At 37.6% G+C, this 27,195-nt stretch overlaps 1 protein-coding gene across 5 annotated transcripts; it reads left to right on the top strand.

Annotated features, from left to right (window-relative positions):
• Positions 1 to 25,865, top strand: USP38 (ubiquitin specific peptidase 38). Of its 5 annotated transcripts, XM_059697944.1 has the most exons (10): positions 2 to 1,214; positions 3,195 to 3,330; positions 5,916 to 6,045; positions 9,732 to 9,833; positions 13,143 to 13,301; positions 15,041 to 15,234; positions 17,976 to 18,069; positions 19,185 to 19,291; positions 20,418 to 21,777; positions 24,645 to 25,865. In XM_059697944.1, the coding sequence occupies exons 1-10, from the start codon at positions 533 to 535 to the stop codon at positions 24,804 to 24,806; spliced, it is 3,126 nt and encodes a 1,041-aa protein (XP_059553927.1). In that variant the 5' UTR covers positions 2 to 532; the 3' UTR covers positions 24,807 to 25,865. The 5 variants fall into 5 exon arrangements, with proteins under 5 accessions (XP_059553928.1, XP_059553929.1, XP_059553927.1 ...); XM_059697945.1 differs by lacking the exon at positions 9,732 to 9,833 and having other exon boundaries at positions 1 to 1,214; XM_059697947.1 differs by lacking the exon at positions 3,195 to 3,330 and having other exon boundaries at positions 1,088 to 1,214.
• The last annotated feature ends 1,330 nt before the right edge of the window (positions 25,866 to 27,195 follow it).

Genomic DNA, 27,195 nt, shown 5'->3' with positions numbered 1-27,195 from the left:
TTGGGGACCTTCTGAATCCGGGTCAAGGGTGTTCGCCTTCTCTTCCCGGCTGATCCGGCGGCACCGTCGGTGACAGCGGCTCCAGGCTCAACCCAGGGCCCGTCTCCTCTCAACACCGGCTGGAGCCCGAACGTCCACACCTGTCCCGTGTCGCGGAGGCGCGCTTTCTCCACCTGCCGGCTCGCAACCCCGCATCCTAAGCGCCCGCCGCTGCCGGGGGGCCTCCGCTGGCGCCTCCGAGCTGATGCTGAGAAGGACCGCGGTCCCGGGGCGGCGGCGGCGGCGTGCGGGCCTCCGGCTCCCTAGGCCCGCCGCGGGCGGCGCTGGTTCTCCCGCGCCCCCCGCTTGCCAACTCCCGCCCGCGCTTGCATGGGCCCCCCTGCCCGATAAATGTGGCTGCTGAGGCGGCGGTGGCGGTGGTCGATCCCGCTGCTGCCGCGCTCCAAGTTCACCTCCGCCCCGGGGTCCTCCCGCCCCACCTCGGGGCTGTCTCCGCCCGCTCCCTGCCCCTCGGCCTCGCGGCGTGGCGACCATGGACAAGATCCTGGAGGGCCTGGTGAGTTCTTCCTACCCGCTGCCGGTGAAGCGGGTCATCGTGCGGAAGGTGGTGGAATCGGCTGAGCACTGGCAGGACGAGGCGCAGTGCCAGGCCATGTTTGACCTGACCACCCGGCTCATCTTGGAGGGCCAGGACCCCTTTCAGCGGCAGGTGGGGCACCAGGTGCTGGAGGCCTACGCCCGCTACCACCGGCCCGAGTTCGAGTCCTTCTTCAACAAGACGCGCGTGTTGGGCCTCCTCCAGCAGGGCTACCATTCGCTGGACAGGAAGGATGTCGCCATCCTGGACTACATCCACAACGGCCTGAGGCTCATCATGAGCTGCCCCTCGGTGCTGGACCTCTTCAGCCTGCTGCAGGTGGAGGTGCTGCGGCTGGTGTGTGAGAGGCCGGAGCCGCCGCTGTGCGCCCGGCTGAGCGACCTCCTGAGCGACTTCGTGCAGTGCATCCCCAAGGGGAAGCTGTCCATCACCTTCTGTCAACAGCTGGTGCGGACCATAGGCCACTTCCAGTGCCAGTCCACCCAGGAGAAAGAGCTGCGGGAATATGTCGCCCAGGTGACAAAGGTGAGCGGCTTGCTGCAGAACATCTGGAAGGCCGAGCCCTCCACACTGCTGCCTTCCCTGCAAGAAATTTTTGCAATCATCTCTTCCACAGGTAAGGGTCATTGTATCCCAAGAAAAATCTCTCTGGGGAATTCAGTCTGTCTCCCTCACACGCACACGCACGCACACACACACCATGTTTGCTTCCCTACCCTGAAAATATTGTTAATGGAGAACAGATCTTAGTGCCTCATCCAAAATTTTATTCCCATCCACTATCCTCTTCAGGCTGTCGTTTCTCCCTTAAAAAGCAGGCCGTATTTTTAATTTAACGTTGAGCACTTTGAGATCTAAGACCATTGGTACTAAACAGGTTGCTTAATTACCCAGCCTCTGCTCTAGTTATGAAATGCTTTGGGGATGACAGCTACTAAATAAAGCTTCTATTCATTAGTGACTAATGGTAGCCTAGTAATGTTTACCATATTATTATTGCACTGTAACCTTATTATTTTGTTATCATGAGCCTCCCTCCCCCCCCTTTTTTTTATGATTTCAGAGGGGAAGGGAAAGGGGTAGAGAGAAACATCAATGATGAGAGAATCCTTGATTGGCTGCCTCCTGCACACCCCCTACTGGGGTTGGAGCCTGCAAACCTGGGCATCTGCCCTGACTGGGAATCAAACCTTGACCTCCTGGTTCTTAGGTCGATGTTCCATGTTCAACCACTGAGGCTCACCAGCCTGGCTCCCCTGTTTTTTAATTTTCCCATTTTTTAAAATTCATGGTCTGTGCAGTTTGTTTTATTACTGGCCTGTCCTAGTTAACTGTAGTTTTTGAGTATTGACATTTTCTGTCCACAGCAGTGTTCCTGAGAGAGATTCAGGGAAGGGAAAGAATATGAGGACCTAATGGGTGTTTTTTCCCTTGGAGGATAGCCCATGAACTGCATCCTTAGAAAGCAGGGAGGGGTCAAGTGACACTTAGCAAGAAAATGCTTTGTCATCCAGGAATTTTACCTGTGCATTTTACCTGAACTTGGAGCTTCTAGCTCTGTAGGTTGTGGGACAGTAGATCCAAAACATTGTTCACTTCCTCTCTACGTGGTACAACCATTCTCCCTGGCAATTGTTGGGATTCAACTTGTGAAGGAGGTGTCCTCCTTTATCCTGAGAACCAGAAGAGTAGAATTTTAACAAGCCATGCAGTCTGATGAATTAAATAAATTTACAAACAAATTACCAATTTTGTATTTGCAGGATCTGAGTTGGTTTATTTTTTTTTAATGGTAATCTTTCTTGTATTGCCTGTGTTGCTAGAGTTGTTATATTTCCCCAGAACTTTTTCAACTGTAGCAATAAAGATGTTCACCTTGGATTTGCTTAATTTTTATATGGTTTAAGTAAAATTCCCCTCTCCCCAAATTTCCACTTCTTGAAGAGATTTTTTTAAAATATATTTTTATTGATTTCAAAGAGGAAGGGACAGGGAGAGATGAAAACATCAATGATGAGAAAGAATCATTGATCGGCTGCCTCCTGCACGCCCCCAATGGGGATCAAGCCCACAGCTGGGCATGTGCCCTTGACTGGAATCGAACCCAGGACCCTTCAGTCCACAGGCCAATGTTCTACCCATTGAGCCAAACTAGCTAGGGCTTTAAGAGGTTTTTAAATATCTTACTTAGAACACTTTACAGATTACTGTAATTAATAAGCTATAAGTTACTTTGGAGAATCTAACCTGGGAATTTAAATCTTACATTTCTGCTTTTTAAGTGAATATTTTAGCTCGACAAAGATAATATTAAAAAGTGCAAGAAAATAAAGTAACTCATGGGCCAAATATGGCAATAGTTTTTATATTGCAGCAGTTCTGTCTATAGAATGAGCAATCATTGTAATTCTTAATCTCTAATTTCTGTAATGTAACATTCCTTTTATGTGACGAGTACCCATGAGGTGGAGCTTGACAACTGTTTTCTGATTAACACCTTTGCTGCAATTACTTTTTTTTGGTTAATTGTTCTCTCTCAATACTTCACTTGAACCTTCTTGCCATATCCCGTTTTCTTTTTAATTAAAAAAAATAGATGCATCATTTGAACCTTCTGTAGCATTGGCAAGCCTTGTGCAGCATATTCCTCTTCAGATGATTACAGTTCTCATCAGGAGCCTTACTACGGATCCAAATGTCAAAGATGCAAGTATGACCCAAGCTTTTTGCAGGTACTTCTTCATGACACTATAGATGGTAACTGTAGATTTGGGAGGAGGAGATATTTTGTTATATTTTTGTCAATAATGAAAAACTTAGAAATGTTTAAAACGGAAATCATGGAATCAAATATATAAAAATTCTCCAAATTAATTGGGATGTATTGTTTACCTTACTATAGGCTTGACAGGCATCCCAGTAATTCACAAATCCATTTTTATTTCAGCTTTTTAATTTTCAAAAACATACATACATTTACACATATTGTATAGGCGGGAGTTTTTTGAATTATTAATGTATTTTACTAGTTTCTTTGCTCATTGTTTCTTGCTACCTGTTTCTTCCCTCTGGGATCTTTTTTTTCTTCTAGCTAAGTATATACTTTTACTGTCTCTTTCAATCAGGATTTCTGAGTAATACACTGTCAGCATTTGTCTGTTTAAAATGTGGAGTTTTTTTTCCTTATTTTCTTCCTTACTATTCAGTAGCTAGTCCTGTGATACCATACTATTAGGATCTTCTTCATATCTCTTTTTATTTATGTTTCCCTTTAATATCACTTTATCAATTCTCATTTATATGTGGTTGAGTTTCAAGTCTTTATGTAAAGTCCTCATTGTTCATTTACTTTTAAGAAACACTTTTTATCTCCTCCATCTCCACAGAGACACTCCTCTGTGTCCTATTTGGCAGCAACACTCTTGCCAGTGTAACTGCAGCAGCACTAAAATTTCTTTCTTTTTGAAATGAATATATCATAAATGAAGTTGTCTTCTAAGTAAAATAGGAAGATGCAGAGAAATACAGATTTCACAAGTGAAAGTGAAATCAGAAATCGGTTGGTCCCTCACCTTCATTGCCTAAGTGAGAATAGCTTACATTTTCATTTCATGCCATAACATTGCCACAGAGTCTTCTGGTTGGTCTTTTTGCCAGCAGTGACTTTATCTCTCTTCTCTAAGTCAGCCTGACCTACTCATTTTACCCTTCTGATCAAACTGCAGTGACTTTCACCACTTACTAAGTCAAGTGCAAATTCCACTTCTTCCCATTCAGCACTCCTGGTCTTAAGTTTTGAAAACTACCATAATATCCATCTTATGATTTTATTTTGTTTTTAAAATATATTTGGAAATTAATTTTTACCTATGGGAGGTTGTGATCCAATTTTTGTATTGCATTTCTAATTTACCTACATAAAGCTATTTAACCCATAATCTACCTGGAGTAATTATTCTTATATTACAAATGTTATTGAAAAGGATAGCAGTCTTTATTTTACCATACTCCCACCTTATACTTCCCTATACTCTATATTTTTTCACATATTAGCACTTATATTTTACTGTCATTTTCTGTAATGCAAAGAAATGCAAATGTTCCATTAGACATTATGAGCAGCCTCAGCCCTGACTGGTGTGGCTCAGTTGGTTTCCGGTTAGATACATCAAAAGGTCTCCATTTCAATTCCCGGTCAAGAGCACATACCTGGGTTGCATTCACCCTGAGCAGTGGAAAATAAATCTTAAGAGCAAAAACCTTAATAAAGATAATACCTTAGTGTTAATGTAGACAGTTATAACTTAGCTGTTATGAAAATAACCATTTCAATTTAGAAGTCAGTCCTTTAAAAATATTTGGTGGAAGAGAGGCATCACAATGAATATTTCCAGTGATATATTTTAACTCATTTATTCTTCATATGAGTTCTATAAAATAAGCATGTCTACCTATAATCTACAGATAAGAAAACAGACACAAAGAGATTAAATAATTTACCTAAGTATTTAAGGTCCCCCAGCTAATAATGGTGAATTGGATTTTTAAACCAGGTCACTCTGACTAAAATCTGTTGTTTTTTTCACTACTACCTTCTTATTATATAATCCCCAAAATTGGATTACTGGATGAAATAATATGAACATTTGGCCCAATTGCTTTCTAAGAGTCTTCATTGTGGTTGATGTCTAACATTAGGTACAATCTCCATCAAACCCTGTATTACTTCGTTTCTGTTCCCAATTAACTGGGCTGATATTCAAGAAGGAAAACACTAATGCAAAATGAGGCCACTTAGGATATTTGCACATTCAGTGCTCTTATCTATTTGAAGTTTCCTTTTGTTGTCTTTGTTTAGTAGAATTCTAACAAGGATGAAGAGACCTGTTTCACAACTATAAATATAAGTGTGTTTTTTAACAGTGCATTTCATATTTCCAGAGAGGAGAAATGTTGGTTTATATTTATGTCTTAGTTCAGATAGCTATATTTGAACTGCTCTTCTTAGAGTAAATTTGTCTAATAAATTTTTAACATCAATATGTAGCATAAATTTAAAACTTAAGGTGAAATGATAGTTATCAGAAATTCTTTTTATGAAAATGTGTTATATAAGAATCTCAGCTTATATGATTGGAAACTCCTGGAGTACAAGCACCCATTATACTTGTTTCTACATTTTGATTAGTGCTTTTCACAAGCAAGCTCAGTAAATATTGAGTCACAAAGTGAGTAATTATCTACCATAATCTGTTATTTCTAAATAATGTTGAAAATATTGTCAATATTAATAGTTTTCTTTTTCTTTAATTTTCAGAATGATTGATTGGCTGTCCTGGCCATTGGCTCAGCATGTGGATACATGGGTGATTGCACTCTTGAAAGGACTGGCAGCAGTCCAAAAGTTTACTATTTTGATAGATGTTACTTTACTGAAAATAAAACTGGTAAGTGGGAGTATATAAGTTTACTAGAGGCCCAGTGCACGAATTTGTGCGGTCCCTTAGCCTGGCCTGCAAGATCAGGCCAAAACCAGCTCTCCAACATCCCCCGAGGGATCCCGGATTGCAAGAGGGCACAGGCCAGGCTAAAGGACCCCACTGGTGCACGATCGGAGGCAGGGAGGGACCACGGGAGGGCTCCAGGACATGTTGAACCCCATCTCGCCTAGTCCCGATCAGGGTCTATCAGGATCGGCCGGCCAGGAAGGGATGCAGGAGGTTGGCCAGCTGGGGAGAGACTGCGGGAGAGCTCCAGGGCGTGTCTGGCCTGTCTCACTCAGTCCTGATTGGCCAGACCCCAGCAGCAAGCTAACCTACCGGTTGGAGCGTCTGCCCCCGATAGTGCATGTCATAGCAACTGGTTTACCGGTTGACTGTCTGCCCCCTGGTGGTCAGTGCATGTCATAGTGAGCAGTTGAGCAGCCTTAGCATATCATTAGCATATTATGCTTTGATTGGTTGAATGGACAACCAGACACTTAGCATATTAGGCTTTTATTATATACGAGAGGCCCAGTGCACAAAAATTTGTACACTCGGGGGGCGGGGGGTTCCTCAGCCTGGCCTGTGCCCTCTCTCAGTCTGGGACCCCTCGAGGGATGACCACCTGCTGACTGAGGCCTGCTCCCCAGGGGGATTGGGCCTAAGATGGCAATCAGACATCCCTCTGGCAGCCTGGCAGCCTGGCAGCCCTCCGGGATGTCCACTTGCCAGCGGGGAGCAGACCTAAACTGCAGTCAGACATCCTTAGCGCTGCTGAGGAAGCAGGAGAGGCTCCCACCACCATCACTGTACTGGCAGCCGTCAGCCTGGCTTGTGGCTGAGCAGAGCTCCCCCATGTGGGAGCACACTGACCACCAGAGGGCAGCTCCTGCATTGAGCATCTGCCCCCTGGTGGTCAGTGTGTGTCATAGTGACCAGTCATTCCCAGTCTTTCTGCTGTTAGGGTCAGTTTGCATATTACCCTTTTACTATATAGGATAGAGGCCTGGTGCACGGGTGGGAGCCAGCTGGTTTGCCCTGAATGGTGTCCCGGATCATGGTGGGGGTCCCGCTTGGGTGCCTGGCCAGCCTGGGTGAGGGGCTGATGGCTGTTTTCAGGCTGCCCACACCCCCTTTAGGGTGTGGGTCCCCACTGGGGTGCCTGGCCAGCCTGGATGAGGGGCTGATGGCTGTTTTCAGGCTGCCCGTACCCCCTTCAGGGTGTGGGTCCCCACTGGGGTGCCTGGCCAGCCTGGATGAGGGGCTGATGGCTGTTTTCAGGCTGCCTGCACCCCCTTCAGGGTGGGGGTTCCCACTGGGGTGCCTGGCCAGCCTGGATGAGAGGCTGATGGCTGTTTTCAGGCTGCTTGCACCCCCTTTAGGGTGGGGGTCCCCACTGGAGTACCTGGCCTGCCTGGATGAGGGGCTGATGGCTGCTTTCAGGCAGGCCAATCCTGCAACTGAAGCTCCCAGTCTCTCCTTTTTTTCTTTTTATTCTGGGATTTATTTACCTTCTGTAATTGAAACTTTGTTGCGGCTCCAGCTCTGAGGCCGGCTGGCTGAAAGCAGGTTTCTGGGGTTTGTTTAGCTTCTATAATTGCAACATTGTTGCTTAGACTGGAGCTCAGAGCTGGGCCGCGGCAGGGGGGGAACCTTGGCTTCCTCCATCACTGGAGCAAGCAAGCCTCCTGTTCGCTTCAGCTGCCTGGCTGCCAGCCACCATCTTTGTTAGCAGTTAATTTGCATATCGCCCTGATTAGCCAATGGGAAGTGTAGCGGAGGTATGGTTAATTACCATTTTTGTCTTTTGTTAGATAGGATAGGATTAGGATGTATGAACTTATATAATCAATCTTTTTATCTTTGGGTTGTTCCCTTTAAAACATCTAATTTTGAGTATGTTCTTGTTTAGTTTTGTTTTGGGTAATAATTTTGAATAGACTATAGAAAATTAAAATGCTATTTAAGTGTAGGTAACTTAAGTAATTTGCTGTGTTCAGATATTTAATATGAAAATCTGTTTCTCCCATTTTCCCTTGAATTGAACTAATCAAGCTTTATTAAGATTATTCTGCCAAAACTATCTTTGACACCAGTGCTTTCCAAAGTTGCTAAACCTAGGAGTTATTTCTCAGGCCTCCTCTCATTTGACCTCTCAGCAGTATTTGACACAGTTAATCACTCCCTCTTGAAACACTTTCCTCACTTAGTTTCCAGGGCATTATACTCTCCTGGTTTTTGTCCTAGTTCACTGGTATCTCAGTCTCCTATAGTTGATCTTTCTAAGTTTAGAGTGCCTTAGAGTTTCATCTTTGATCTACTTTCTTCTCCACCCATACTTAGCACATCCCTAAGTTAATGACTGCCAGGTTTAATATTTCTAGTCCATTATTCTTCCATGAACTCATTATGCATCTATCTAGTTGTCTGTACTTAGATCTCAAATTCAACTTATTCACTATCTAACCCTTGATTTTTCCCTCCCAGACCTGGTTTTCCCTATCTCAAATGGCCACTCCATCCACTTCTATTGCCAAAAACCTTGAAGCTATCCTTGTGTCTCTTCAGTCTCTCTCAACCCATAACCTAAACCCTATTGCTTCCATCTTTAAAATATCCAGAATGCAACCACTTAACTAGCTACATCGCTACCACCCTGGTCCAAAGTCATTATCTTCCCTTTCTAGAATGACTACAGTAGCCTCCTGCCCCTGCCCTTGGTCTGCTACAGGTGTCACATAGGTCCTACTTAATCTGGCTCTTATCCAGTCTCCTATATTATAGCGCCTGTGTATCTGTGCTTTACACTGCCCTCCTTGCTATAGCTGTAGTACACCAGGGTAGAGGACCTCGAGGTGCTGAGCCTTTGCCCTGCTTATTATGTTCTTCTCCCAGAGTATCCATTAGGTTTACTCTCATTTCCCTCAGTGTTTGTTTTTTTTTAATTTTCTAAAAATTTATTTTTATTGATTTTCAGAGAGGAAGGAAGAGGGAGAGAGAGATAGAAGCATCAATGATGAGAGAGAATCATTGATTGGCTGCCTCCTGCATGTCCCCGACTGTGGATCAAGTCTGCAACCCAGGCATGTGCCTTGACTGGAATCAAACCTGGGACCCTTCAGTCTGCAGGTTGACGCTCTATCCACTGAGCCAAACCGGCTAAGGCATCCTTCAGTTTTTTTATAGTCAGATGTCACCTTTTTTATGAGGCATTTTTTAAAAAAATACCCTATATAAAATACCAAACCCCTTTGCCAATCAGCATTTCCTATTTATCATACCCTGTTTTCATATCACTTGTCTCCATGTTACTTTTTATTGTCCCTACCTACCCTCTTGTGACCATAAATATTTGTCGAATGAATTGAATAATGGACCAGGAAGTTACCACCTAAAAACTTGGTTTGACAGATTTTCATTTGATCAGGAAGTTTGAGAGTTACTTAGGCCATTATATTCCCTTGATCTCTGTCATGTTACTTCCCAACTTTCTCCTCACAAGGTTTAGTAAGGCAACATATGGTATGATAGAACGTTCCAGAAAGGGGGATATTCACATAAATAATTTTTGGTCTTAGGAAAATAACCACTGATTGGGTTAATGGCTTTCTTACAAACTCTGTAGATGGATGTCTTGTCTTTTTTTGAAGGTTTTTAATCGACTTCAGTTTCCTCTTGTGAGGCCTGGTGCTCTTGCAGTTCTTTCTCACATGCTGCTTAGTTTTCAGCATTCTCCAGAGGCATTCCATTTGGTAAGTTATGACAAGGTTTCTATGTTGAAAAACCTTGTCTTAAAATTTTAGTTTAATATTGAGTCATATTTGTATATAGTGAAAAGATTGTACATTAGTCTTAAATCTATTTACTTATAGCTTTATGATTTTTTAGAAATTTGAGATTGTGGCATTTCCCTCCAAAGAATCTATTTTCAGAATACTTGGTATTTCTCCCAAACGTCTCCATTTGTCACCACAAACCAGCAATGTATGTAAATCACTTAAAATGAGTTATTTCAGCAGTTAATTGCCCTAATTGTTGGGCTTGATCATTAAATCAATAACCTTCTATCAGTTTGTTAACTCAAACTTGAGCAAATATGCTAGCAAAGTCGCCCAAGGAAAAAAACCATCAATTATTTGTCCCTGGCTTCAGGCACAATCATGTGTATGCCATTTGAGAAGGGGGTTTATTTTCAAAGTTTCCAAGAAGGAGACTCTCTAACATAACATAATCATCCATTCTAAGATTTATTACTCTTATCATGGAGCATACACACATTCCTTAATCTCTCTGAAAAAGAAAAGTAGTTGAGATAATAAATGGTTGCTTTTGAATTATTTGCCTTATTGAAGTAAGTAAATATGAAATCATTTATTTAAGGATTAGTTAGATCTGAAGTTAAATTGTGATCTGGCTTAGTAAAACTTAAAAACAAAGACCTAATTACTGCCTGTGTAGTCGGGATAGCCTGACCTACTCAACTAAAATTAGATTAGGCATCAGGTAGTTGTTCATATGGTAGTTAAATCACCTGTGACTCTAAATAACTCAGCAAAGGACTCAGGTTAGGAGTTGTTAAGTTTGAGCAATAATCTGGAATCACTATTATTAATCAGCATCATTATTAATCAGCATCATTATTCATAATATATATGTTTAAAGTAGTTTAGAGCAAACCAAGATTAATATTATGTGTGTTAATATGAACCAAGTTGGTTTTCATGTGCTTTTTATAAGAGGGAAAAAAAATTTAAATGGAGTAAAAATATGACCTGGCCACATATATCAGTAGTTAAACCATTGTCCTGATATGCCAAGGTTGCAGGTTCGATACACAGTCAAGGCATATGCAAGAATCAACCAGCACCCTAGCTGGTTTGGCTCAACGGATAGAGCATTGGCCTGTAGACTAAAGGGTCGCAGGTTCAATTCCAGGTTGTGGGCTCGATCCCCAGTAGGGAGTGTGCAGGAGGCAGCCGATCACTGATTCTCTGTCAACATCAATGATTCTCTGTCATCTCTCTCCCTCTCCTTCCCTCTTTGAAATCAATTTTTTAAAAAAAGAACCAGTCCTGACTGGACAAGGTTGTAGATCTGAACTCTGGTTGGGGCACATACAGGAGGCAACCGTTTGATGTTTCTCTCCCTTCTCTCTATAAAAATCAATAAAACATATCCTCAGATGAGAATTTAAAAAGAAAAATAAGAAGGAAGGTAATAGCCTGCATGGACATATATCAAAATGCCTTTAAGAACTTAGTCTTATTTCTGTGTCAGTGATCATTTTGATTATATAGGATGCTAGAGGCCCGGTGCACGAAATTTGTGCGGGGGGCGGAGGGTGGGGGTCCCCCACAGCCCAGCCTGAACCCTCTCCAATCCAGGACCCCTCGGGGGATGTTGGACTGCCGGTTTAGGCCCAAACCTTCTCACAATCCGGGACCACTGGCTCCTAACTGCTCACCTGCCTGCCTGCCTAATCGCCCCTAACTGCCACCCCTGCCGGCCTGGTCACCCCCAACTGCCCCCCCATGCCGGCCTGGTTGCCCCCAACTGCCCCCCTGTGGGTCTGGTCGCCCCACGCAGCCTGCTGCTCAGTCGTTTGGTTGCCCCACGCAGCCTGTTTGGTTGTCCGTTCTCTTGCGATGGTTGCTTGGGCTTTTATATATATAGATAGTAGTAGACAACTTTATTACTTGATTGCAAAGCCTAAATTTATACTAGGAGTATTTGGAATTGTAAATTAAATAATCATTGTTATAATTTTCTCCTTTTCCATTTCTCTCTCCCCCTTCACCTCTGAAGAAACAAAATAAATTTAGATTCTAATTATTTTAGCAAGAGAGTATCAGATAGGTATGCAGTAAAATTCTAATTCAGATTTGCTTAGAAATGAAGAGGTGATAGCAGTAGAGTGAAATCATTGGAAGCTGGTAGTTTCCTGACCAGAATAATACCTTTGATGAAGATTAAAGAAAGTAGTGCAAAAGCTAAAATGTGATTTAAGACCTCTAGCATAAGTGTAAACCAGACAGAGCAGAATAGGAATAGCAGTGTTAATTTTAGAATATGGTTATTCTCTTTAGGAGAAAGAAAAGGGAGTTGATTGGGATATTACTATAATTGTTGTTTATGCTATTTGATGATAAGACCTTAGAGCTATAACTTCACTTTTATTACTAGTTAGCAACCCAAAAAATGTCCTACAAATAGAACATAAGATACTTTTACTTATGAAGTATAAATATATAATATCAGATTACAATTATTTAGTTGGAATAAGTATAGCACTGTACTAATGGCTTGAGCCATTTCTACAAAATAGTTTATTAATAACCTTTTAAAATGTTAGTTCTGTATTAACTTTTAGTCTAATTTTATGATGAAAGAACATTGTTGTGCTTATAACACTAACAGTTTTCTAAATGTTTATTGAGCAATAAGCATTTTAGATTTCCCTTTTATTTTTAACCCGTCCTTTAAAATAATACTTTCGGATTCCCTTTATTTTAAGAAGGGGAATGGGTGTCATTTTGTAAGGATCACCATGCTAACATCTGACATCATCCCTATGCTTATCTAAATGAAAGGTAATCCTGTAGCCTGAGCTGTAATTTTAGATACATGCAAAAGCTATTTTGAAGACTTTTCTTGAAGCAAACTTTAATATACAAAGTGTGTATAATTCTTCCAAGTAAGAGTTCTAAAATTCACACTAGATGGAGCTCTTATGCTAATTCTAGGTATATCTTTTAAGTTTGTTTCTAACATTTTTCAACTGAAGGCATTTTTTAGACTGCAGTCACTAGGACTTTAGTTTGCATTTTAGATGGAGAATAAAGATGAGGAGGGGGGGGTTATATGGAATTAAAATCACATGACTTTGAAAACTAAATTTACCTTGATATTCCAGAAATTTTTTACTTCTTAATTTTTTTTTTGTAGCTGAACATATGGAAAGTTATTTGCTGATTGTATAACAATTGAATTATATTTGTAGGCCAGAGAATTTGTTGCCAATTTGTATAAATTGAGGAATATTTGTCTTCCTTTCTCTTCAGATTGTTCCTCATGTGGTCAGTTTGGTTCACTCCCTCAGAAGTGATGGTCTGCCTTCCAGTACAGCCTTCTTAGTACAGTTAACAGAATTGATACACTGTATGATGTATCATTACTCTGGATTTCCAGATCTCTACGAACCCATTCTGGAAGCAATAAAGGTATGATAATAGTTGCAACAATATTTGTGGATGTGCAGCCCATGATGTGATAGATGGATGTTTGATTGATGATAACCAGCTACTCAGTTTTCTACCTCATGGTAATATGCTTTTTATTTGAAAAATTCCGTTAAAATCAGGGTTCATTAAAGACAATTTAACTTTGGTTTCTTTGCTGTTTTTTATTCCATTTTAGCTATGGACTATTCATGAATGTCCATATTTCATAGAACCTTTACTGAACTATTTGTGAACTTGCCTTGTTTTTTAGTTTGTATACATGTTCGATCTAAAAAGCACTAATTCTCTTTGTTTTGAAGAATGGGTCACAATAAACATACTTTTCTCTTAGTAAACTTACTGAAGGATCAGGGAGTAGCAAAAGAATTGGAGAACTTTCTTCAGTCAGACTTAATCAGAAATCATTATAAATCAGTTCTATTGATATTTCTTTTTGAAGTCTGAAATACAATATAAGGTCTCATTATCTTCTGTATCTGAAATGAATAAAAAATATTTTACTATATAGTTAAATCAAAATGATATTGGTTGAACCCAGAACACAACACTGTTAATGTGTACCATTGGTTTGACATTTGATCCTTGCAGAAGTAAATGTCTTTATGTATAGGAGCTGTCATGGATTTGATAGTGTTAATCTCTCTCTATGATGTCACTATGTCTATAGATGAAAGCAGTTATGCTTTATATGTTGAAAATTCTGTTGACTGAAATAATCTCAGAAGAAGTAAGGGTCTCACTCGGAACCCAGGAAGCACTTTCTAATAGCTCCAAAAAATCAGGAGATTAAAATTCCTTCAGAAATTATTTGTTCTCTAAGGTTTAAGTACCAGATGATACTAGCAGTCCAAAAAGCCTCAATGATTTTACCAAGTGTTCTTATTCTCCAGTGCTCTACTCATGTTTGAAATCACTTACTCTTAAAATTTTATCTCATAAATCACAAAGCAGGTAAGAAGAATCTATTTTATAATAATTTTTAATATGGTTAAACATTTTTCATGATTACTTTGAGATTTTATTTATAAGGTTAATACTGGGTAAATATTGATAGTGAATGAAAAGGAGATTTTTTTCTTTATTTTGACTATATAATATAAAAGAAATTTGTTTAGATTATTGAATTGCGTGCTAATTTAGGTCCTTATTCTATTGCCTTTGAATAGTTCTACAGTATACTCTCTGATCTCAGTTTTATTTTTAAAACATTTTGCTGATAAATAGGAAACATGAATAGTTCATATGTGACTTGAATTCCTGTTGTGTGGGGGTTTTTTATTATTCCTCAGCTTGATAAACTCTACCTTTAGGAGATTTTAATTTATTTTATTTTAGGACACAATTATTTTTGCATATAATGTGATTTGATTTTTTTTGACAATTGGTTAAGTACTATAAAAACTAAGTGGGAGGTAAAAAAGGTTAAGTATTAGTGGAAGGATATTTATGGTGTTAATTTAATAACAAGAATAGTGTATATTTTTAATTTTTTTTCTTCTTTATGATCTGCAGGACTTCCCTAAGCCCAGTGAGAAGTTTAAATTATTTTTGCATATAGTGTGATTTGATTTTTTTTGACAATTGGTCAGGTACTATCAAAACTAAGTGGGAGGGAAAAAAGATTAAATATTAGTGGAAGGATATTTATGGTGTTAATTTAATAACAAGAATAGTGTCTATTTAAAAATTTTTTTTTCTTCTTTATGATCTACATACAGGACTTCCCTAAGCCCAGTGAGGAGAAGATTAAATTGATTCTCAATCAAAGTGCCTGGACTTCTCAATCTGATGCTTTGGCATCTTGCTTGTCTAGACTTTCAGGAAAATCTGAAACTGGGAAAACTGGTCTTATTAATCTAGGAAATACGTGTTATATGAACAGTGTTATACAAGCATTGTTTATGGCCACAGAGTAAGTTTAAATTAAGTTTAAATTTGAACCTTTTTATTTTCATTTTAACTGTAGAAATTGGTGCATGCTAATGAAATGCAAAATGGTAAGATTGTCTTCATATTATTTCTTATAAACAGCAGAAATATTAATATTTTCATATAATTGCCTTATTCAGAAATGGAAAGGTACTATTAAAATATTAACTTAAGTAAATTCTACTTTATATTTATATTATGTATTACATTTAGAATCTTGTGAATTACTCTGACTTGATACTTATTAATGTAACAGAGGGATTGGTTGAGTTGATGCCTAAGAGTTTGTGTCCTCAAGTACTAATTTGTTATTATCCTATAAGGTGGTAACCTTTCATTTTATTTGTTTAATCCTCACCCGGGAATATTTTTATATTGAATTTTAGAGAGAGTGGAAGAGAGAGGGAAAGACAGAGAGAAATATCGAAGTGAGAGAAACACTTCGATTGGTTGCCTCCTGCATGAGCCCTGACCAGGGCCCGGGCCTGGGAGGAGCCTGCAACCGAGGCATGTCCCCTTGACAGGAATTGAACCCAGGACCCTTTGGTTCTTAGGCCGACGCTCTATCCACTGAGCCAAACTGGCTAGGGTAGTAATAAATTTTTTTTTAATCAGTATATCTTTTGAGAGGGACCTACTTAGTTTTTTCTGCTTGTAGATATTTTGCTATTTATCAGATCAATAACTTATTTATTGCTGCTAAAAATTTAAGCTCTGCTTCCCACCCCAAGTTGATTAATATTGAACAGATGTGTAAACAGACTTGTTCCTTTGCCCTCTTACAGATTTACTTTTAAATTCATTGCTTTTACAGCCAAACAAATAGGAGACCAGAGGTTGTTAGCTATGCGAATGCTATCTGTAAAGGTACAAATTAATGATAAACTTTTCCTAAAGGTAAAAACATGGTTGAATTTTTCTCTTCAGCACCAATAGAGATTCATAGAACTTGACTAAAGATATATACAAGTTGAGTTCCAAGTCTTTTTATGCCTGCCTAGAGGAATCATAAACTAAAAGGTGAAAAGTTAGCTTTATTTGATTTCCTAACTCCAAAGTACATGTGTACGCTCAAAACTAAGGTGTTTTGGGTTTGGTTTAGTGTTTTCTTTTGTTTCCAGGTTTGTTTAGACACAAGCGATACTAGGCATAAACCTGAGAGAAACCATATCTCACCACCAGAGGTCATCTCGTCCAGCCATCTTACTTTACAGATGATAGAGAAAGCAGAGTGACCTATTTCAGTTATAACTGGCAATAGCAGTTCAAACAGCTCATCTATTGTACAGTGGCCAATAATAATTCCATCTCAGAATAGGCAAACAGCGTGTTCTATTTCTTTGGTAATAGAAATGTGAAGTCTTTATGGTTTTTTAAAAAAATTGAATGTAAAAGTACATAACATTTAAAAATTTTAATTAAAAAAAAATCAGGCATTCCCATTTCCAAAGATAATTTAAGTTTTATGTGCAGTGTTCTAGACCTTTTTTGTAGTTACAAGATTTTATCTAGTATAAAAACAAATGCATGTGGACAAAGGGGGGAGGGAAATGGGGAACATCTATAATAGTGTCAACAATAAAAAAATAGAGAATCTTTATATATTTTCTAGCTGCTTGCTTTTATTTTTACCTTTTAATGGTTTGAGTTGGGAATATCCCCATGTTAGGACAGTGACAGAACTATAAAGTATCTGCCATAATTCACTCAACCTTACTCCTATTGATGACTATTAATAGCTTGTTTTGCTCATAATGAATCTCTCAGCCCATATGCCTGTGAGGATATTCTTTGAATAAGACATCCCACATGTCTCCAGAAAGGCTACACTATTTAAACTTACCTACCAGCTAATATATAATTGTACTTAATGACCCCATACCTTTAGCGGTACTTAATATAATCAATCTTTAAAATATTTGGGTGAAAATGTCTTTTTGTTTTAATTTGCATTTTGCTGACCATTGCAGATTTTTTTCTGTCTATTTGTTGTTGCTGTTCATTTGTGGTTCTTTTCTAAATACTCTATTCTTTCCTTTGTGGATCTTTCTGTTTGGTCTTTTTCATATTGATTTCTATATAATCTGGATGATAATTCTTTGTTACATTCTTCAAATTTGCAGTGTTTTACTTGCAATTTATTATTTTATGTAGTTACTTCTGCTATTTTTCAGTTATAGTGCCTGAATTTCAGGAAGCCATTTTCCTCTAAATTTTCCCCTTTTTTTCTTTAAATACTTCAGTAGTTTTATATTTCACATTTAGCTCAATACCCCAAGTGGACTTGTAATGATGTAAAATTTTATCTAACTCCATTTTTCCCCCAATTGTATACTACCATTTTTAAACCACTCTAACTTTATAGGATCTTTTAATGACAGGATATTACTTATTTCATGCAGACTTGAAAGAATTTAAAAGTTGCTTACTTAGGGTATTAATTAATAGCTTAATCTATTTCAACTTGCTAATCCAGAAAATAGGAATGGTATGTGACAGTACATATAGGTCATTACCAGGCCACACAGTAAGTGCTTAGGTACCATCGTTCTCCCCTTCCTTCTTCACTACATTGTCATTAGTAACTTTGCTAGGTAAGAGGCCATTGGTAAGTAAAGTTTTACTTTGAGGGTAAGTTCCTGAACTAACTTCCTTTTAGCTTTTTAAAAATGCATATGTATGTACACATTTACCTGAAAATCAGTATATTTTATTCTCTTTCAGTTTCAGAAGACAAGTATTATCTTTAAATCTAAATGGGTGCAATTCACTAATGAAAAAATTACAGCATCTTTTTGCCTTTTTGGCTCATACACAGGTGAGTGTGAGTAGTGTGTATATGTTAATATTCATGTTATTATGATAATATTCTTTAAACTTCACATTATACCAAACTTGGTAAGCCCTTTTTAACTGATGAAAAAATATATATCTCACCTAGCATAACAAATCTACTTAGAAGTGTTAAAAAGATACTGCCTAAAATCAGGATATACTCTTACATTTTTTATTTATTTCTCCTACTTTTCATTTTTGTAGATGGATATTATGCTGACCCATTATTGTAATTATTTTCTATTTAATAAATAAAGTCTCATAAAGAAACCTTTTAAAATACATTTTAATAGTTTATAGATACTGAATTGGTAGACTTTCACAGTGATAAACAATTAAAACGATTTTATGGACCCAAGAGTTAGACGTGACCTGGTCTAATCCCTGATAGAATGTCTGACCTTGAGCAAGTCACACAGTTTCTCTAGATCAGGGGTGGGGAACCTTTTTCTGCCAAGGGCCATTTGGATATTTATAACATCACTTGCAGGCCAAACAAAATTATCAGCTTAAAAATTAGCCTGCTATATTTGGTCAGACACTTAATTAACTCACCCCCAATGCCTTGTCAGGGCCAGACCAAATGATTTCACAGGCCTTCTATGGCCCTCAAGCCGGATATTCCCCACCCCTGCTCTATATCTTAAATCTCGTCTACAGGATGAGAAGTTATGACTGATGGTTATCTAAATCTATTTCCAACTAGTTTATTTGCCCACATGTTTGACAGCTTAGAGCAGTGATGGTGAACCTTTTGAGCTCTGCGTGTCAGCATTTTGAAAAACCCTAACAACTCTGGTGCCGTGTCACATATAGAAATTTTTTGATATTTGCAACCATAGTAAAACAAAGACTTATATTTTTGATATTTATTTTATATATTTAAATGCCATTTAACAAAGAAAAATCAACCAAAAAAATGAGTTCGCGTGTCACCTCTGACACACGTGTCATAGGTTCGCCATCACTGGCTTAGCATAAAGGTTAAGCTCAATGTAATTTTTAAAAATTATCTTTATTGAATATATAGTAAGATTTCAGTTTTTAGTTCATAGTGTGAAAATCATTTTCTTGTATTTTCTCTACTGATATCAAAAGCGAGAAGCGTATGCACCTCGGATATTCTTTGAGGCTTCCAGACCTCCATGGTTTACCCCCAGATCACAGCAAGACTGTTCTGAATACCTCAGGTTTCTCCTAGACAGGTAAAAAATACATATATATGTTTAATCATCACCTGAGGATATGTTTAGAGAGAGGAAGGGAGAGAAAAAAGAAATTGATGTTATGATGTGAGAGAGAAACATTGATCAGCTGCTTTCTACAGGTAGCCTGACTAGGATTCAAACTCACAACCCAGATATGTGCCCTGACCAGGAATCAAACCCCCAGCCTTTTTGGTTAAGGGACGATGCTCCAACCAACTGAGCCACCCAGTCAGGACTAGGTAAAAAGTGTTTTTAAAGTTATGATTTGAATTGTGTTCTTTCATAACAGATTATTTCTACACAATGTTGTTTTTAGCCTTAAAATACATATATTTCAAGTGTGTTTGCAATATATTTTTAAGTGTTCTTTTATGATTAATTTGGGGTTTTTTTACTTTAGACCAGCTGTTCTCAAAGTGTGGTATGAGGACCCCTAAGAGTTCCTAAAACACTTTCAGGGGTCTTTCTTTTCTAGCTATGTATCTGTATATGTAGTTGAGGTCAGATTTTCTTCATATACTTCATCTAAAACAACATATACTATTATATTGAATACAGAGCAGACATGAGGATCCAGCTGTCTTCTATTAAGCCAAATACTTGAAATATATGCAAAATGTAAAACAGTGCCATTCTATTCACTAAATTTTTTTATGAAATATAACTATTTTTCAGGAAAACGGTTATATTGATAAGTAATGGGTTTATTATTTTTAAGTATATATTATTTTTAATCTCAGTTTTGGATAGATGTAACCACATAAATGAAAGCTGTTGGGCTCCTCAGTTATTTTTAAGAGTACAAAGGGATCCTGAGACAAAGAAACAAGACAGTTAATGAGAATATGCAATTAACTGTAACGTAATAAGTGCTATAAAATAGTATAAAGAAAGTGTAATGAAATACAGTGTAGAAATAGCCTGTAGCTTCTCTTCTAATCTACGTTGTCAAACTGTTCAGAATTCCTCTTGATTAGAAGAGGAGAAACTTGCTTTTTTAAGTTAAACATTATATATTTGATAAAAAATAATTGGCCTGTCTTTATAAACCACCAATATTTTGTAATAGAAATGACATTTAAATGTAAGTGAAGTAGCTGTGTAATGATATACTCCCCTGCAGGCTCCATGAAGAAGAAAAAATCTTGAAAGTTCAGTCCTCACACAAGCCTTCCGAAAGTCTGGGATGCATTGAAACGTCTTTACAGGAAGTAGCCAGTAAGGCAGCTGTACTGACAGAGACCTCTTACACAAATGATGGTGAGAAGACTTTGATAGAAAAAATGTTTGGAGGAAAACTACGAACTCACATATGTTGTTTGAACTGCAGGAGTACCTCACAAAAAGTGGAAGCCTTTACAGATCTTTCCCTTGCCTTTTGTCCTTCCTCTTCTATGGACAGCTTGTCTTTTCAAGATCCAGCATCATCGCTCAGTACACCAGATGGTGGTCTACTGGGAGCCTGTCCTGGTCCTTCAGAAGAACCAGGAATTTATAATCCAGCAGCGGCTACCTTTGTCTATGACTCAGTTATGAATGAAAGAATGCTAGGCAGCCCTCCTACTGAGTTTTGCTGTACTGAAAACACATCTGTCCCTAGTGAATCTAGCAAGATTTTTGTTAATAAAGATGTACCTCAGAAGCCAGGAGGTGAAGCCACACCTTCAGTAACTGACTTACTAAATTATTTTTTGGCTCCAGAGATTCTTACAGGAGACAACCAGTATTATTGTGAAAACTGTGCCTCTTTGCAGAATGCCGAGAAAACTATGCAAATCACGGAGGAACCTGAATACCTTATTCTTACTCTCCTAAGATTTTCATATGATCAGAAGTATCACGTGAGAAGAAAAATTTTAGACAATGTGTCACTGCCACTGGTTTTGGAGTTGCCAGTTAAAAGAACTACTTCTTTCTCTTCATTGTCAGAAAGTTGGTCTATAGATGTTGACTTCACTGATATTAGTGAAAACCTAGCTAAAAAATTAAAGCCTTCGGGGACTGAAGAAGCTTGCTGTCCCATTTTGGTGCCCTATCTATTAAGTTCTGTTGTTGTTCACTCTGGTATATCCTCGGAAAGTGGGCATTACTACTCTTATGCCAGAAACATCACAGGTACAGAGTCCTCATACCAGATGTGCCACCAGTCTGAAACTCTGGCATTAGCTTCCTCCCAGAGTCATTTACTAACAAGAGATAGTCCTAGTGCAGTTATTGAACAAGATTTAGAAAACAAGGAAATGTCAAAAGAATGGTTTTTATTTAATGACAGCAGAGTGACATTTACTTCATTTCAGTCAGTCCAGAAAATTACGAGTAGATTTCCAAAGGACACAGCTTATGTGCTTTTGTATAGAAAACAGAGCAGCACTAACGGTTTGAGTGGTAATAATTCAACCAGTGGACTCTGGGTAAATGGAGACCCACCTCTACAGAAAGAACTTATGGATGCTATAACAAAAGACAATAAACTATATTTACAGGTAAGTTGGAAATATAAACTTCATCATTTGTGGAAAGTAGTTAAACAATTGACAGGTAGTTAAATGAGCACCCTAACTTTGAAATCCAGCTTCTACATTTTCCAAGGAATTTACAGAGTGATAATTCTGAAATTTGAGTCTGGGTTTATATGAAATGAGTTCAACCTATATAACTAAGTTGCATTACTTTCTAATGTTATGAATTATGAAAAATTGAAGTTAGATGCAGTATAGAAGACCTTACATATTTTTAATTACACAAGATATGGTTATTATAAAACACTTTAGGCAAAAATATAGAGAGTTTAATAAAATGGTAGTATCTCCCCTCTTCCTTTTAGTCCCACTTACCAGGGGAAACAGCTGCTAAATTTGGTGTTTGTTCCTTTTAGACCTTTGTGTAAGTATCTTAAGAGCTATTTATTGACATTCAGGTAGATGACATAAAGGACACTAAAAGCTAGAAAATATAAAGACAGGATATTTGTATTACTTAAAGATCTGAGCAATAAAACCAAGGAGAAAAAATGACAATTAGTAAAGAAAGTCATGGAATAAAGGTTTCATATAAGCTGAATTTACTTATAAATACACTTTTTGCAAGGAGTTAGTGATTTTATTACTTTAAAGTTAATGAAGATCTTGTTCAAAATATTTTTCTTTGAAGCCTGCCAAGTAGCTATTAATATAAAGGACCAACAGTAAATTATATGTGAAGTTCTAAGTGTATTAATTGGATAATCCAAGTGATTTTATGAGCTTAAATAAGTTTCTAAAACTTTTGTGTTTGAAGCTCCTAAAACTAAAAGGTTCAGATAGTATGAGAAGAAATGGACCACTGTAGTACTGATTTTACTGAGTTTTAGAAGGAATTCTTCTCATAAAGTTTTGACATTTACTATATTATAAAATACTTAAAGATACATGATACATTCTTAAAGGAGTATGCAATGTACTAGTGACAAAAACAATACATTTTTCAGAAAAAATTAGAAACTCTAGAATATTTGTTAGAATTGATTTACAAATAAGATTCTCACATCCAGTCAGAAGGCTTATAATCCAGAGAATATAATGTTTTCAACCATGTTCAAATAAGCACTGGATGTTTAGCATCACGATTCTTTTCTTTTTTTTTTTTTAGCATCACGATTCTTAAAGATTAAAGAGGTGGAGTGAGGGTAAAAGGGTTAGGTTGAAGTAGAAATTTTCTATAATATAAAATACAGAAAATATGACCCAGTGCAATCTTGATTTTTGGAAATATGTATATTATTTATATATCATTGATTGGGTGAAATATTTATCAAAGAAGGGACATGGATTTTGAAAAGATGAGAAACTACCCTAATTTCTGTGATAGGAATGCCAAAAACTCTTATAACTGTAATAGCTACTTATATTGCAGCCTGGCTCTAAGTCAGTGGTTCTCAACCTATGGGTCACGACCCCTTTGGGGGTCGAACAACCCTTTCACAGGGGTCACTTAAATACATCCTGCATATCAGATATTTACATTCCGATTCATAACAGTAGCAAAATTATAGTTATGAAGTAGCAACAAAAATAATTTTATGGTTGGGGGTCACCACAGTATGAGGAACTGTATAAAAGGGTTGCGGCATTAGGAAGGTTGAGAACCACTGCTCTAAGTGATTTTCTCTCTCTTGCCATTTACCCCTGACTACAATATTTGAGTGCCATTCATTATTGTTTAATTGTCCCTATAATGGAAGAGAGTTATGTACTTTCATTCAGCTTTTCAGTGTTGTGCAATTCTAAATTTCATCTTCAATCTCAGATTGGCAAACTGTTTAAAGCAAAAAAATATATAATACTACCGTGCCAGATGGAGCAAAGTAACTGGGCTTTAAGTTAAATTTGGATATAGTACAGTTTTTGTTACTAATGTTAACTGTATTTTGAAAGTTCTTGAGGCTGATTATGCCTAACAAATTAAGGGTTTTGCTACCACAGTGGCTTTTAGACCTGGGTGAGTGACATTGACCTCATTTAAAAGTTGTAGGCCCTTTCCCAGAAAAATGGGCACATGCCAGAATAGTTTACATCTTCCAAGGAGTTGGTGCCAGTTTTTAGAGCCCAGTTTAAGAACTTGCCAAATGAATTTGTCATACTCACTTTTTCTCCTTTTGTGGATAAGTATCAAATAGTGTTCTAACTTGAGGTCATTAATATTTATTTAGCACCTATGTGTCTGGCACATAGATGAGTATAACTCCTGATAAAATTGCTGATGGTCTAGTAGAGAAAAGTTTTCAGTGTTACTGAAAGAAGATAGGCTCCATTTTCCTTAGCAGTGTTTTGAGATGTTTTACTTACTGAGAAATACTCTAAGAAAAGGGTATTAAAAATCCAGCTTTCTTTCATTATTTGTACCTTTTATTGTAATCACTCACTTCCAAAATTGTTAGAGTGGATAATCCATTGTCATAATCTTTAATTCTGTGTGCTGTATATTAGAAAAAAAATCCGTTCTTACGTGTTGATGGGTATTACTGTATTTTGAAAGTTCTTGGGGATGAACTGAAATATAGGAAAATTTTGGACTGTGGGCTTCAGTTTCCTCCTCTATATAGTCTGATACTGAAACGAACAGCCTTTTGGATCTGTCATTTTGTAGACGTTACACCAAGATTTTCTTCTCTATCAAGTTTGCTCCATCTGTGATTGTGTACTTTATTTACTGTAAGATTTGGAAAGGATTAGTGTAGTCAGTATTTTTAAAGTTACTAAGATTTGAAGGATGCTTATTAAGGATTAAGGCAGCTTTAAAATATTTATACAGGTGATATATCCATCCATTGTATTTAGGATTATAACTTCGTTAAAATTATTTTTAATTTTAGGAACAAGAGTTGAATGCTCGAGCCCGGGCCCTACAAGCTGCCTCTGCCTCCTGTTCATTTCGACCAAATGGATTTGATGACAATGACCCACCAGGAAGCTGTGGACCAACTGGTGGAGGGGGTGGAGGAGGATTTAATACAGTCAGCAGACTCGTATTTTGATCCTGAGAGAGTCCAAAATGCACTGGTCACAAAACACCTAATACTTTGACTGTTAAAATGACAGACTGTAATAAGTATCATAGCTATCTTTTATTTTTCTTTTCATTAGACCCTTATACTTTAAGAAAACACACTCAGTGCTTGTTTTTATTTTCTTAACAATACATTTATTAACAAAATGCATCATGGGGAAAAAAAATCTACCTCTTAAAATTCCATTTGCTTTTATGGTTAGACATGCTTGACCAAAAATTTTCAAAGGAAAATATATACCTGGTCCCTAATTAAGCTGCATTAAATTAGTAGAAGCATTTAAATGCTCCTATCCTCAGTTTTACTGAACAAAAATTTTAATTCATTTAGCATCCTTCATAAAAGAATTATGTTAGAGGTGAAGGAAATATTGTTTGAAAAAAAAAGAAAATCCCTTATTTCCTGTGTAGTTATCCCATTATTAAATTTAAATCTTTGAACATATGAGAGATGATAAGGGTCTCTAATGAAGGCAATAACATAAAATTTATCAAGCTGTAGTACTTGTCAGGCTTGTTTAATGCTGTCTTCAGCATCACTATCTGCATTTGAAGTACAAATGTTTTTAAAGGAATTATTTATACATGATGAATTGATTTTACAAAAAAGTGCATGATCCTATAGGAGCAACATTTTTACCTACAAATTGCTAACTTTGTAGTATTTCTAATTGTTTAGGGATTTAAAAATTCTATTTCAGGGAGTCCCTCTTCTGTGTGTTTTGAAGGAGGTGAGTTCTGTATGTGCCTTGCAGTACTGTAATTAAAAAATAGGAATCTCTGGCTGCGGGAAAGCTTTTTTAAAATGCAATGTTAGGAAGTGATTTTTTTGTGCTGACATTAAAATTATAACTTTTTTGAAAGGTATTATTAGATTTTCCTGAAGTAAAAATCTGATGGTCCTAAAACGATGCGTGTGATTGTTTTTAACTCTTAGAAGAAGAATTCATAGAAAATAAACGTAGTCAAGTAAAACTCTTTTTGATTTTGTTACTTAATCCTCAGAATATTAAACATTGAGAACATATATTTAGAGTTGTACCTTTGGTTTTCTTTTTTCATTTAAGTGATGTTTTGCACCATTGTGTCTATTTCATCATTTCAGATATGCTAAAATGTCAGATTCTACCATCCCACATTTCCTTCTGCCAGGAAACTGAAACAAGTCAGTTCTCCTGAGTCTTGATTATACAGTGTTCACGAGTTATCCCATTGCCCCCCGTCCTAAAGGTGTTAACTTATCCATGGCTGTACATTGTTCTGGAGATTGGTCTCATTTATTTTGAAAACATTTTAAGGAAAGAATGTTCTCTGGTGTTTGGGGGTTTATCTTTTTCCCATGCTTTTGATGGTAGTGATTAAACACACACTTCTCATCTTCCTTCCACTCACTACCTCCCACTTCTAACCTATTTCCAGTCACCAGGAAGATTTGGAAAACTGGATTAGTTAGTAACTGGAAATTCTTTACAGTATTAATCAAGATTTCCTTATAAATGAATGAACCAGGAGGTTTTTTAATTGCACTTTTTTTCCTGTGGGCTGCTTCTTGTCCTAATGGTGAATTTCTAAGCTATCCTATGTGCTCACTTATCCACAGATTAGATAATGATTTATAATCAAGTTATATCAGTCTCAGCATTCACTGAAATTGGTAGTCATTTAGTAATTGGAGGACTGATATTGGACTCAGCTGCTTCTAGAAACTTCCTTAAAAAACAATTAGAATATGGAAAATATTTGGGGTTCTTGGCTTGCTTTCTATTTGTATCATGAATTAAAGTTTGGAAAAAAAACACAATTAGCCCTGACTGGTTTGGCTCACTGGATAGAGCGTCGGCCTGCGGGCTGAAGGGTCCCAGGTTCGATTACGATCAAGGGCATGTACCTTGGTTGCAGGCCCATCCCCAGTGGGGGCCGTTCAGGAGGCGGCTGATCGATGTTTCTCTCTCATCGATGTTTCTGGCTCTCTGTCCCTAACCCTTCCTCTCTGTAAAAAATCAATAAAATATTTTTTTAAAAACCCACACAATTAGACCTATACACAGTTATATCTATGAATATCAAGTCATTTAAGGATTTTTATGCCAAGGTAATATGTATTGAATTTTCAAAATGATAACAAAAAATGAAATTCTAGGTATGTAATACTAAAACTATTCTGATAACTTAATTCTAATACCGAAGACTTGAAATTAAAGACTTCCTTTTAAGATTAAAAATATAGTAACGTTATTTGCTGAATTTAAAGTGTTATGTCTATGGAAGACTTGGAACTAGGGTAACCAGAAGCTTCATTAAAAAACGCACCTAACTGAACTTAAATAAGCTAATACTAAGGACTGCCATGATCTACT

This window comes from Myotis daubentonii, chromosome 5, assembly GCF_963259705.1.
Source record: "Myotis daubentonii chromosome 5, mMyoDau2.1, whole genome shotgun sequence".
Lineage (NCBI taxonomy): Eukaryota > Metazoa > Chordata > Mammalia > Chiroptera > Vespertilionidae > Myotis > Myotis daubentonii.
This window is presented reverse-complemented; position numbering and strand designations above follow the sequence as displayed.